This window comes from Anser cygnoides, chromosome 1 (genome assembly GCF_040182565.1).
Source record: "Anser cygnoides isolate HZ-2024a breed goose chromosome 1, Taihu_goose_T2T_genome, whole genome shotgun sequence".
NCBI lineage: Eukaryota > Metazoa > Chordata > Aves > Anseriformes > Anatidae > Anser > Anser cygnoides.
In genome coordinates this window covers 133083146-133096590 of record NC_089873.1, presented here as the reverse complement: position 1 = coordinate 133096590, position 13445 = coordinate 133083146, and the positions used below count along the sequence as shown (strand labels likewise).

Below are 13445 nucleotides of genomic sequence, written 5' to 3'. Positions count from 1 at the left end.
AGCACACATTATCCATTGTAAACATTCTTTCTTCCTTTTTATTTATTTTTTTATTAGAGCCATTGTTCCTTTTACAGGGGAGTCTGCCAGCTCCCCAGGTCCCACCACTCATTTACCACTGCCAGCTCACAGAAGGATCAACAACAGGTTCTTCTAAAATAATTTTCGCCCACAGAAAACTCCCAATGGGACAAAGCTGCTATTTCAGAGCACTACCTATTTTATTTTTTAAACTCGCTGATCTTTTCACAGAGCACCTTAGTGCTATCATATGGGGACATTTTGGTTTTGGGGAAGATTTCAGAAGAACCTCCTTGCAGTTCTGAGCTCCTTCAGGGCTCCAACTTTCCTTGTTATAAGAAAGCAGGCCACAGCTATGTATTGAAGATACCAGCCTGGGCAAAAGCGTATCTGGTAACCTTTAGCTACAGAAATAGCCTGTGGGTGTAACAAAGAGTTTGTTCATCATCTCACCCTTTTAAACCTTTTTTTTTTTTTAGGAGAAAAGCCAGATTCCTCTTCTATATTCAACACTCAGAATCCCCGAAGTGATTGTATGATTCTTGTCCTCGAGTGAACAGTGTGTTTCTACTTCAGTAACCCCACTTGGCAGGCTACCACACACATTTATTATTTTCTGCACGAGAAAGTGCTTTTCAGTCCAACCCTTTTTGTTTCTTTCCTTCTGCATTTTCGTATGGAGACTTATATACTCACCGCTGTCAGTTTGAAAATAGTAACCGGGGTGCAGGTGACATCTTTTTCATTATCTAGGAGTTTTTTTAAACTCTAAAGGAAGCTTTGAGTTTTAGGTAGTCCTTTCTCAAAGTAGGCCAAACTTGCAGTTTTATTATCTGCAAACACAGACATCCCCACACTGCCCAGGGCCAGCCTCGGCACCTTGCCCAGCGTTGTGCGTGACCATATGCACGTCCACCAGTGCCCTTCTCTCCTCCTTGGGCACGAGTGTGAAGTCCCCACAGGTTGGAAAATAAAGACGCCCATCAGAAAGAAATGGTGATCTGAGGTGTCCTCCTTGTTTAACAAAAACATTGTTTAAAATTGTTCAGTTTTATGTAGAAGTTTAAATAGTCATTGGAAGAGGGTCCAGAGTCTGGTAACCATGTGGCTGGCAATGCTGCTCTCACCTGCTCCGACACGCTCTTCCTCTCCTTCCTAAATGCAGTCCTGGATATAAGTGGATAAAGACAGCTCTGCTCTTCCCTCCCTCCTCTGTGACCCTGAAAGTCCAGTGGCTAACACGTCTGCTTACTCAGAAAGAGTAAATTAAAATTAGGATTAAAACCTGTCTTTTGCGAGGAAGATTTTGTTTGTCCATTTCCCAGTGCTGCTTGAGATTCAGCACAAATTCACTTCTGTACTTCTAAAATGCCCAGGCCAGATGCTTTCATGAATTCCCTATTCATTTTGCATTGGCTGAACTAATTAATTAACTGGTCCAGTACACGAATACTTTCAGATCAGCTGGAAACTGAGTTTCCAGTGAATAAATAGATCCCATTTTAAAACAAACAAACAAACAACAAAACAAGCAATTCCAGACCTGGCAGTGCCTCTCCCAAACATTCAAGAAAAAACCCCAAACCCTGGGGTTTGTACAGCATCCGGCAGAGCTTAGCGTGAAGTCCCCGTCTCCCGGCTGCAGTGCCCCAGGCCCAAGGGAGCAGCAAGGCCTCCACCAGCACCCCTAGGCCCAGCTTCGCCCGGCAGCCCAGGGAAGGGCACAATATCACCGAGGCCTCCAGATGGGCTTCACTTCTCCCAGGAGCTGTGAAGGTGTGCTAAGGCTCTTGCCTTCCCTGGTTGTAATTACTTGCTGGTGTTAGGCAATGGCTTTATTACTGCTGCCAGGATCGTCATCTGGCTTCTGTTTTACCAGGCCTTTTGAGTGTGATTCATTCAGCCAGATCTGGAGGGCTACTGTAAAGTGGTCTCTATTTGAGCAACTTATTTAGCCTTCTTTTGTAGGTGATGGAAAGAAATGGGCTCTTCTAGCAACCATCCCTTCAAAATGGATTATCCTTCAAAGAAAGATCCAAGGAAGCCATATGGCTCGTGGCACATAAATACCTGTCTCTCTATACTGAATTAAAAGGGAGCCGAATAGGGACTTGTCCAGATCACCTATGGAGAGGCTTTAAGCTTCAGAAAAATTAAATGAATGCTATTCTCAGAGGCAGCGCATTTTTATGACTGAGCACTCTGGGTGTCTACATGCCTTGAATAGCTCTGCGGTCTGTGCAGCACTGTCTGGACGCTGAGATGCCTTCCCCTAAAGCAACTGTAGCACAGCAGTAGTTTGCTTTTCTCAGTGATGTGAAAGAGCTTACTGATGTCAAGATACTCTTTAATGCAACTAAGAACCATTTCCACTGCTTTGCAGATCTCTGAGGTTATGGCATCGCACAATGAAGTTACTCTCTTTTTTCTTTTTTTTGGAAATGAATTCAAAGAAAAAGGAAAAAGAGAGACAGAGGGAGCATGGTGAGACTTATATCCTGTGTAATTCCGAGAAGAGGAAGAAGTTCCTGACCCTCCAGTATACCAGCACGAGCGCAGAATAAGATGGTGCTCCAGAAAGGCTGGAATTGAAGATTTTGACCTCAACTGTTTCCCATGAAACAACAAAAACAGGGGAGAAGTGGGGGAAACAGACCATACGACTATACATTCCAGCCCATTTTACTGTGTCACTTCAATAGCACAAGAGTTTTAAGTGGTATTAAACTGTGCCATGTTAGCATACCGGTCTTCTGATGTAGACAGCAGAGCTATTGAGAGATTTCAAGCACCCAAGACAGAAGTTGAGTTTGTGTAAGTTTATAACACAAAGCCTCTCTCAAGTGCTTGGCCAGGCTCTTGTCTACAAATCTAAGCAGCAAGCCCTGCAGTTTTGTGAGTAATTTAAATCAGGCTAACTGAAGGCTGCTGCCAGAGGGGACAGCCAGTCCCATCCACCTGCTCAACCATCTCTGAACCTGTCTGTCCCCTCCCTTGTGCCTATCACTTGTGAAAGCCACTGGGCTACCTGAATTTAATCTCTACATTGTACAGAGCAATTTTCAGCCAGCGCAACAAGCCCTGGGATTCCTCCCACAACTTCAAGACCTGGGGTAAAGGGATGGGAGGGATGGGGAAGGAGAAAGTGCGACTTTCTGACCAGCAGCAGAACATGGTCTTGGTCACATCATTTCAAAGACAAAAGCAAAAGTAAAATACTATTCTAAGTCTGATCTTTTCATTTTCTCCCAGGTTCAGAGGATCCCCACCACATTTGGGTTGTATCTAGAGGTTCATCAATTGCTCTCATTTTGTCGTATCCACGATGGAAGAGAGAAGAGCAACCCCTGCACTGCTGGCAACCCACACTCACCCCATCCTTGTAACTCCCACATCTCACTTCTCTGGGAGGTGGTAATGAAGACTGCTGTGGGAAGAGAGTTTTTTTCAGTCCTAGGCATGAACTACTGTGGTGTGGTAAAAAGCAAAGGGAAAGAGCTGAACTGCAGGAGTTTGCCCTGAGGCCTTGTGGCTTCTGGAGGAGATCTTTTCTAGTGTGCTCCCTGCTGAAGCAGGAACCCATGACACATTTGCTATGGCAAGAATTCTGTTCCCGTGGGAAACAGTCAGAGAAAAGGCTTCGATATCTCCATGCTATGGACTTTCTTCATAAGAGGAATATTATAAATATGCAAGAGCAAGCATCAGAGGAAGAAAAACGTTGCACAGATCTAAAATGGGATAGTCCACACAGACCTGCTGGCTGACATCAAGCTAGAAGTAACAATTCAGGGCTACATAAACCTCTTTTGAAGTACAAGACGGACATCAAAATCAATCACGTCACCAATTTCAGCTTGGAATGACAAGTGTCTTAACTCCTCAGCAGGGTGTCCTTGCTGATGTCACATCACCCAAAACAACTGCTCACGCTCCCAAATTACCCAAGTGTCCATTGCTTTGCCCTCCCATCGCTTTGGTTTTCTTTCTGTAGCTGAAGACACCAAAGCTAAGCTGCACATGAACACAGGGCATGTGCCGTGAACAGGGAATGAACAGGTTGCGGTGGGACTCTGGCAGCAGTGGGAGCGCCCAGGTGGGAGCTGAAGTGGGGAGGTGGCAGGTCCTCCGATGAACACGTGCCTTCCCTCCGCCGTGATGCGGGCACCTCACTGTGTCTCACAGCACCACTGACTGTGAGCCCTTTCTTCCAGGTGAGTCAGAGAGAAACTCATCAGCCTAGCTCTGTAACAGCAGGTAAGCGACAGAGGAAAACAAGGATGCTAAACTTTCTTCATTGCAAGCTTATGGCCAAGTAAAGCAAGTCCCTAAATAGCTAAAATAATTCTGTATTTAGGTGATAAATCATTGGAGTGCTGAATTAGACGCTTATATCTTGGACTATGGATGTTCTTTGTCCTAAAACTGGTCAATAACCTCTGACCACTGGTCAGTGGTTTTCTACTTTGACTTGTTTTTTATCAAATAAAAAATAGTGATTTTAAAGAAAGTCCGGGTTTTGCAAAGGCTAGATTTACTGTGCAATATACACTTCATTACAAATCATTTTGCATTCAGGGTGTTGATGTGTGTTTACATAGCATGGCAGCCTTTTGACAGAAACTGTACTGAGGTTCTCTCCAGTCCCCCTGTCCTACACGGTAGCAATAAAAATCTTATTTCAGACTCTAACACTCCCCCAGCCTCTGGTCCTGCTAACGGAGAGAGGGTCTTACCCTGTCCACATAAGCTCCAAACTTTGGTACCTAGGACCACTATTTTCCATGTCTATCTATTTGTCTTAAGTTCCAGCTGCTTCCTGTTATAGTAAACATTTCCTTCACAGAAAGTTTCAAACACCTGTTTTTGTTTGTTGTGTTCTTTCACATTTTTGTGGTGGGAGGACCAGGAGGTGAAGGAGAGGGATGCGTACCTGCCAGATAATTTGATAGGCTTTTCAAAATGTTTTTTTCCTCCTCTAAGCATTTTGCTTAGTTTAACAGTTTTCCAAATTTCTAGCTAAATCATAAAAGCTTTTGGTCTAGCCCAGCTCCACCCCTTGCATATTGTAGCAAAGTGTAAACTTCCCCTAAAGCCTTCTAAATTTAGAAAACCACACTAAACTTACTGTTGTAACAGTGAAGTGTTAGATCTTATGTATTTAAGAGGTACAACTTAAAGCTACTTAATACCTATCTTGCTTACGATAATTTTGCTCTGTCCTGTTCAAATGAAAATAGCAGAGAGAAATGATTCAGTCTTGGTCAATGTTATTTTTAATTCATCAGGATTTATTCTATATGTTTTCTTCCAAGCAATTGTATATTGAAATGTGTGCAGACACATTGTCCTTTGACAGTGTTTTTTTTTTTTTTTGTTCTCCATTTTTTCATAAACACCATATTGATGGTAATATACACATATATACACATATATACAGAGAGAGGTACTGGCGAAAAGGAATCTTTTTATGAGGCTAAGTAAGTGTTAGACATCTTTCACTAAAAATGTTAGAAATGTGCAGATACTTCTATATTTAGAAAGGGACTTAAAATGAGGAGACAGTGAACAGAGCATCTTCTGCATCAGGATTTCTATTATGCCTGTTTTTTAGGACTGCTACAGAGCTTTAAGATGCTGTAGCAAATCTGCATCAAGCCTGGGATGATACTGAGGCAAGATCAAATAATGATTGCTTGTGAGAGCTCTTTTTTAGTCCTTTCTTATATTCCACTATCTTTTGAATTTGGGTGAGTGTGGTTTTGTTTGTTTTTCTTTTGGTAATAAATTGACGGTTGCTGCAACGAGCTACATGCAAGAATCTTTTTGTATCATGTCTAGTATCAAGGGATAGAACTGAGATTTATTCTAAATGCAATATTGATAAAATGAGCTGGCCAGCCTGACAGTGCTTCAACAGCCAAAGGCCAAATCCTGCCCCCTTCTGCTTGGGTTGGTACTTTTATCTTATTACTTTACTTGGGAAAATGGAGATAAGCAGGCTCATCGTATGATGGCCTTTAAGCCTCAGACACAAGCAAAACCTTGGATCTTGTATATTTAAGTCATATCTAAAAGTGGTCTTTAGGGCCCTAAGCCTCTTAGATGTTTTTGACAGAGATACTCAGTAACATAATAAAAACACATCAATTTTTACATAAACCTTACTAAAAAAAAAAAAGAGCAAAAATATGCTCATTGTTTAGCTTAGCCTTTTATTCCATCATTATGGCACAAGATAGAACTTAAACACAACATCACTGAATAAGTTTTCAACTTCATTAAAATTAACACTAATATGTTTTATAAAATTCTTTTGATATGATACTTTCCCTTATCAAGTGATAAAATAATTTTCTCTACAATACTGAAGTACATTGCCACCTGCTGGCCACAAACGTTTTTGCAATTTAAAAACACCAGAAGGCGTATAAAACATCAACATTTAACAATGCAGCATACAGTTATTGAAGAAGTACTATTGACCCAGGCTTTGGCACAATATTTATAGAAATGCAGCTGTGAACTTCTCCAAATGGCATGTTCATTTCCGAAATTCTGTGACTCCCTTTTGCTAGCATCTCTGTCTTTATTTTTCTTTTTGCTTGTCTAACTTACTTAATGCTGAAGCTTTGCTATTTTAAAGGAAAAGCCATATTCTTTCTCAGTCGTTACACACCTCAATTTATTGGGTTTGGTTTTCTAAAATTTGGATTCCAGTTTATTGTTTTAGAACAATACATAAAATGATACATTTATAAATATATATATTATATCCTGTATACATAACATTGTTTTTCCTCTAGAATGGGAGAGCAGACCTTTGCACTACATCTTAGTTGGTTTAGGCACGGCCTTGCTCTTGATTTTCTGAACTGCTTCCTATCAGAATCTAAAAAAAATATTTTTACAATCTAACTTGTATCAAATTTTAATTTTGTTTGAAAATATATTTATAAGAAAAAAAATATTTGGTATTCCCCCCCCTCGCTCACTATTACCCTTATAAAATATATGGCTTTTCACGTTCCTCTCTATTTTAGTGTTTTTCAATAGGCAGTGAAATTAAGGACAACTTCCCCCCTTAACATTTTTTTTTTTTATATAAGCACAGAAACCAGCTTGTGCACTTTCTATAGAATTCCAATGCATATCACGGTAATGTAAGTGCAGTGATTTAAAAAAAAAAGCAGTCATGACTGATTGACATCTGTATATGAAAACATAATATATGATTATCATACAATACCCATTACAGAATATACAATCATCAAAACTGCAGATATATAAATACATTTTTAGCCACATTGAAGCAATAGTTTTATCTTATACACAGTGTATGCATACAGAGTTATTAAACTAAAATTTTCATCTTGTTTTTTTCTCAAAAGCTTGCTGAAAAACAGGAACATACTGTATTTGTAAATGGATTGCTTGACAGTGCTGTTAAGAAATTAAAGTGAACAAGGTTTAAAAAAATTATATGTAACTTAGTTGGTAGAAAACACACAAGCCCCCCAGTTTTCCAACATGACTGTTGTTTTCCTATGAGAGGGAGGCAGAGTTATGAGTGGCAGTTCTGTTGAGTTTGATCATACAAGGGTTTCTGGGAGGGCATCAGGGTTATCTGCTGATAAAAGCTCCCAAATTTGCCATCTCTCTCTTTGCCAATCATGCCAGTCTGGCTCTGAAACATTTTTACTGTTCTGACTGTGAGCTGCCGTCGAATAGATATTACCCACTTGGGTGTGCGGGGCCGATCGCTCCTGCCTGGAGATGGCCTGCTCAGGGGCTTTGGCTGCTGGTCCTCCAGCTGCTCTGGTCCCTGAACTTTTTTCATGTCGTTGAAGTCTCCACAAAGAGTGCAACGTTGAAGAAACGCCTGATCGCTGCGACAACGCAGAGCTTGTTTTTGCTGGGCCAGGGTATGGGGGTGGTGGCCTCTCTTTTCTGTAGGAGGGTTTGGCCGTGCTCTGAGAACAACCCGCATGTGAGTCATACTCAGTGAGGTCCTCCACACTGCTTAAAGTCAAGTGCCGCTCCGACTTTGAACGTGACTGGTCCAAACTCCTACCGCTGGCTTCAATATGTGGGTTACTGCACACCCGAGACACTGCAGGATGGAGCTGACACTCAGGAATGGCAGCAGTTGTCTGACTCCTTCGCATGACTTGTCTGCTGTTGTCCAATTCGGAGGAGCTTCCCTGCCATCGAGGAGAATATATGGATAGGTTCCCCTGGGAAAGAGAGCACTGTCCAGGTCGCAGCAAGCTACTTTCGTAAATGTTTCCATAAGAACCTGGGGTCCAGAGTAAGAAATACAATGTCAGTCTGCACAGTCCTTTACATGACATTTTACAAGTTACTGCTTTTTCCCTGCATCATACCACAGAAGAGAGATAGGGGCTTTTATCATTAGGCTACACAATTAAAAGTTTATCAGCCCACCACTGGCTGAACCCAAGGACATGGAGCAACAGCCTTGCATTTGTCAGACTACCAGACTGAGGGTGGAGCCAGGCTCTTTTCAGTGGTTCCCAGTGCCAGGACAAGAGGCACTGGGCACGAACTGGAGCACAGGAGGCTCCCTCTGAGCACCAGGCAGCACTTCTGTGCTGTGCAGGTGGCAGAGCGCTGGCACAGGCTGCCCAGAGAGACTGTGGGGTCTCCTTCCCTAGAGAAACTCAAAAGCCACCTGGGCATGGGCCTGGACAACCTGCTCTGGGTGGCCCTGCTCAGGCAGAGGTTGGAGCAGGTGAACTCCAGAGGTTCCTCCCAACCTCAGCCATTCTGTGATTGTGTGGACCTCTAGTATTTCTGATCTGAACTATGCCTGTTGACTCAAGTGACTCAAGTACTTTGCTCTAACATAAAGCCTTATAGCACACAGCATCTTTCGATGCAGGAGGTGTTTCAGTCTCACAGTTCCTTTGTAAGGTGGGTGCAGATTGCAGGAAAAACAAAAGGCAGAACAGGACAATAACTTGTCAAGACCACTCTGTTCATAGGTAGAGCCAGAGCTTTCAGCCTCACAGGCTGTGCTTATGCCACTACTGCAGCTACTTCCAAGTCTCCACAAGGTGTCCAGCTTCTAGTGAGTTTTAGAACTACGTAAAACTGTTTTCTGAAGTAATTAGAAAATGATCTTTTAAATTATCTTCTAACAGCTTGAAATGCTGTCACATTTGTAAAATCATTGTACTTCTCTGTATTTTATTGAACAACCCTTTAAAAGTCCAAGATCTGGTCAGTGGCTTACGTACACGTTTAGCTCTCGGCAACACAAGTTCTCCTATTTGTTTCACTGTGATTTCTCAAAACATGGAAAGTTTATGCTTTTGTTAGATTTGTGTTTAAAACTTCTGAGAAATATCTGACCTGTAATTCCTGTATCTTTGCAGCCACTTTTCAGTGTTGAATGCCAGGTGCCCCAGATATCAAAATGATCTTCTGAAACATCTGAATGGGAAGAAGAGCAGAAAGAAGATGATGAATCAATCCTTTTAAAACCATTATTTAGAAACACATAAATGGAATATTAAGTTGAATTGACATAAAACTTTATGTAAAATATCAGAGTTGATAACATATACTAGCAACTGGCTTGCTGTGCACCTAGCACAAACAGAACAAATGTACTGTCTGCAATTACTTGCTGTTCCAGGCTCAGATCATGTAATGAATTTAGTGAACTCTGCATGGACAGGACACCTGAGCTTGCTGAGAGAGTGAAATTTTCATTGTCTTCTGCCTTAATGAAGTCATAGAATTACAAAATGGTTTGTATTGGAAGGGGCCTTAAAGATCACCTAATTCCAACCCCCCTGCCATGGGCAGGGACACCTCTCACTAGACCAGGTTGCCCAAGGCCCCATCCAACCTGGCCTTGAACACCACCAGGGATGGGGCATCCACAGCTTCTCTGGGCAGCCTGTGCCAGTGCCTCACCACTCTCTGAGTAAAAAATTTCTTCCTAATATCTGATCTAAATCTCCCCTCTTTTAGTTTAAAGACATTCCCCCTTGTCTTATCCCTACAGTCCCTGACACAGAGTCCCTCCTCAGCTTTCCTGTAGGCCCCCTTTAGGTACTGGAAGGCCACTGTAAGGTCTCCCTGGAGCCTTCTCTTCTCCAGGCTGAACACCCCAACTCCCTCAGCCTGTGTTCATAAGAGAGGTGCTCCAGCCCTCTGATCATCCTCATGGACCTCCTATGGACTCATTCTAATAGGCCCATGTCCTTCTTGTGCTGGGGGCCCCAGAGCTGAACACAGTACTCCAGGTGGGGTCTCACAAGAGCAGAGCAGAGAGGGTCAATCACCTCCCTCGACCTGCTGGCCACACTGCTTTTGATGCAGCCCAGGATACGGTTGGCTTTCTAGGCTGCAAGCACACATTGCTGGTTTGTGTTGAGTTTTTCATCAAACAACAGCCCCAAGTGCTTCTCCTCAGGGCTGCTCTTAGTTCATTCTCTGCCCAGTCTGTATTTGTGTGAATGGCAGAATTTGCACAAGAACAGGAGGATTTGGTCAAGAAAAGTTAGATCATGTATTTTTCTTAAGGAAAAGAATGGCAAAGCTCCCTCAAGCAGCCCCAGTAGCCACTGTAAGGCATGCTCTAGCAACCTGCATCTTGGGTCTTACAAGAAAGTGCTGTCACATAACAGAGATTTAATGAAATGCACACGTCAGGCATTGTTCTGGATTCTAACCATTTTGTGCCATTTTCAGATTTCATCTGGCAGTAAAGAAATTTCTTAATTCGTCATGGTCTACTATCATTGTGATGCATATTAAAGTCCAAAAGATGGTTAATATGATAAAGCTTCATGTAATTTCCTGTTGATAACTTACTAGAAACCTAACCACATTTTGAAACCTATTCAGAGATTTAGATGCTGAATACATCTAAATAATGCCCAGTGGCATTTATAAAGCATACAATTGAGATAATAGCCTAAATCCCGTTAATTCCAAAAGGGAATTTAATCACCTAACCACTACCTCTGAAACCAGATGTTTTTTAAAATGCCACCAAACAGTTATCTGCACCACTAAGCACTGAAATTCCTTAAAGTTTGGCTTACTACACCTGTATTTCATGAAAGTAGTTATTAATATTTTTTTTACATTTTAAAATGAAAATCATCTGAGAGTGCAGGTGAGCTATCAGCTTTAACAACAGTTCTTTATAGAAGAAATCATTCAGGTGTGCACTCCCTAGACACGTATGGAAATTATGGATCCCTGTTCTAGTATTGGTAGGTGTGTTATTGGTAACAGATGTAGAGCTGTGCAGCTCAGCTGTGCTCTACAATGCAATGGAGTTGAGGTCATTCTTTTCAATTGGAGAAAATTTATAACATGATGTCTTAAACTCAGATTTTTCCAAAGTCTAGAGCATAACCTTGTAGGTATTACAGTCCTGCCAAGCAGCACTAGAAATAACAGTCTTTACAAGGCTGAAGAGCAAGACATACAGAGTTCTGTTTTACTAAACAAAAGCTCCAAGTTTTGACAAATGCCACACTAAGAGTATCCCTAACAGCTGGCTGAGCTGAAGAGGAGGACTGAGCAAACACTTAAGCTCAACAGAAAAAAAAAAAAAGGATATTGGTCAGTCATTTCTTGTGAGATTGTTACACTGCAATAAACTCAAGTCCTGATAGCTGACAGTATAGAGCAGACACTTTACAGTTACTTCAGAAACCCACACTGGTCACTTAGAAAGTGGAACAGGAGCAGGATATACCTTTTCCAGCCTGCGATGCAGAAGAATTCTCCTTTGTCTTAGGCTGCAAATGACCAACCAGGGTGTACTGTTCAGGCACCCTGTACAGCTTATCTGGACTGCGAGCAACTTCTTCTTGTGTTGCCATCAGTGAGCGTTCAGAAAGTACTGGGGAGTTGTTGTCGTATGGGGAGACATCTCCGCTCGAAGCTTTGTTGGAGTCTGTGGAAGAGTGTCTCTCTCCTGTGGAGTAGGAACCTTCTGACCGCAGCATCTCAGGACTTCTGGGAAACATTGTTAAACAAACTACTGTTAATGAAAAATGCTTTATATTCACAGCTACAGGTGCAGTTTGATATCATACAGATAAAAAAAATTAAATGCAAAAGTATGATCACGGGTGCTGAAATGAAAACACTTCAGAAGCAGTATAGAGGTGAATTTTCCATGAGTAAAACTTCTGCCGTGAAGTGGCCAGCAGAGGCCACTAAAAATCAAAAGATGTTGCTATCATGAAAAAAAACAACAAAAACCACACAATCGTACACTTCACCACAGGAAATTAAACAGTGAATCAATTCCTTATGTTACCTTGACAATTCTGCTTGTTGCAACAATAAATCTGGGGGCATGATAGGGAAGATTAGTTTGATGATAAGCAGTATGCTAAAATCACTTCTTCCATTCGAAAGTAATACACAGTCACTGAAATCAAATAATTAGCTCATCTCTCACACTGTGAGAAGGATCCTCCTCTAGAGACATCAGAAGGTAAATATTCTACAGAGTGCTACCAGGTATATCTATCATATTTCTGATGGGGGCAGCAAACAACTGGCTCTGGCAATAACTTCTAGAACTTCTTTTACCATTTCACCTTTATATTACCAACAGCATAGACTGCATTTAATTTCAACCAAAAAAAAAAAAAAAGTAAACAAAACATCCACCAAAAGGTACCTCCCAGGCTCAGAAAGAAACCTCTTTTTTCAAAGTGTGTTGGGGATACTGAGGGAGATTTCTTGAACTGTTACTGTTTATTATGTAGACAGGAGAGAACCTGCAAGCTAGAGAACCTCTCAAAGCATATGTAGAAATACTCTGTAAACACACTTTTTTTCCTGTTGCATGCCCATAATTTATTTTTATTACTCATTTTTTCATTTCTCTGAACCTTAATCTTTGTTTCTTAGATGCTTATCTTATGCTTGCTGTTCTCTTGAACAAAACAGTTTTTATCAGTGACCTCACATTAATATCTGCTCTGATTGCATGTGTTATGACAGAGGGTCTTTCTTGTATACTGAAAACGGCCAGCCCTTCTCAGAGTCAAATCCAAAGACAGCTTGAGCTCAGTGAGCAGCCAAAGCACATTATTTGTTATGGAACAATAACCCTCTTTCCAGACAAATGAAGTAAAACTGAGGAAGGAAAATAAAGAAAACACACAGTGGTAAGACAGGCTAGCCACAGCAGACTAAAGATTAATACACAGATACTGACAAATACCACTTTGAAGTGGTGTTTTTTTTCCCCTCATTGACTTACAAGTGCTGTGTCCCAAAACATAAAATATATACACTCGACATCATGATTATTATGTTTTTCATTCCCACCCCCCCCCCAATGTAAAAGGAACCATAAAGCATTAGGATTGAATTAATAATGTTTTCTCCTAGTTATCTCCCAGCAAGAA

The 13445-nt window shown here is 41.5% G+C and overlaps 1 protein-coding gene across 6 annotated transcripts in view; it reads right to left on the bottom strand.

Annotated features, from left to right (window-relative positions):
- Positions 1-5291: 5291 nt before the first annotated feature.
- ARHGAP6 (Rho GTPase activating protein 6) overlaps positions 5292-13445 on the bottom strand; it is a 326136-nt gene continuing 317982 nt past the window's right edge. For 5 of the 6 annotated variants that reach the window (XM_048066883.2, XM_048066884.2, XM_048066881.2 and 2 more), the window contains 3 exons: positions 11771-12033; positions 9400-9480; positions 5292-8320 (listed from right to left, as the gene is read on the bottom strand). In XM_048066883.2, the coding sequence (XP_047922840.2) occupies positions 7614-8320; positions 9400-9480; positions 11771-12033 (1051 nt within the window). In that variant the 3' untranslated portion in view covers positions 5292-7613. The remainder of the gene's footprint in view (positions 8321-9399; positions 9481-11770; positions 12034-13445) is intronic. The other variant, XM_066982167.1, reaches the window with a different exon arrangement.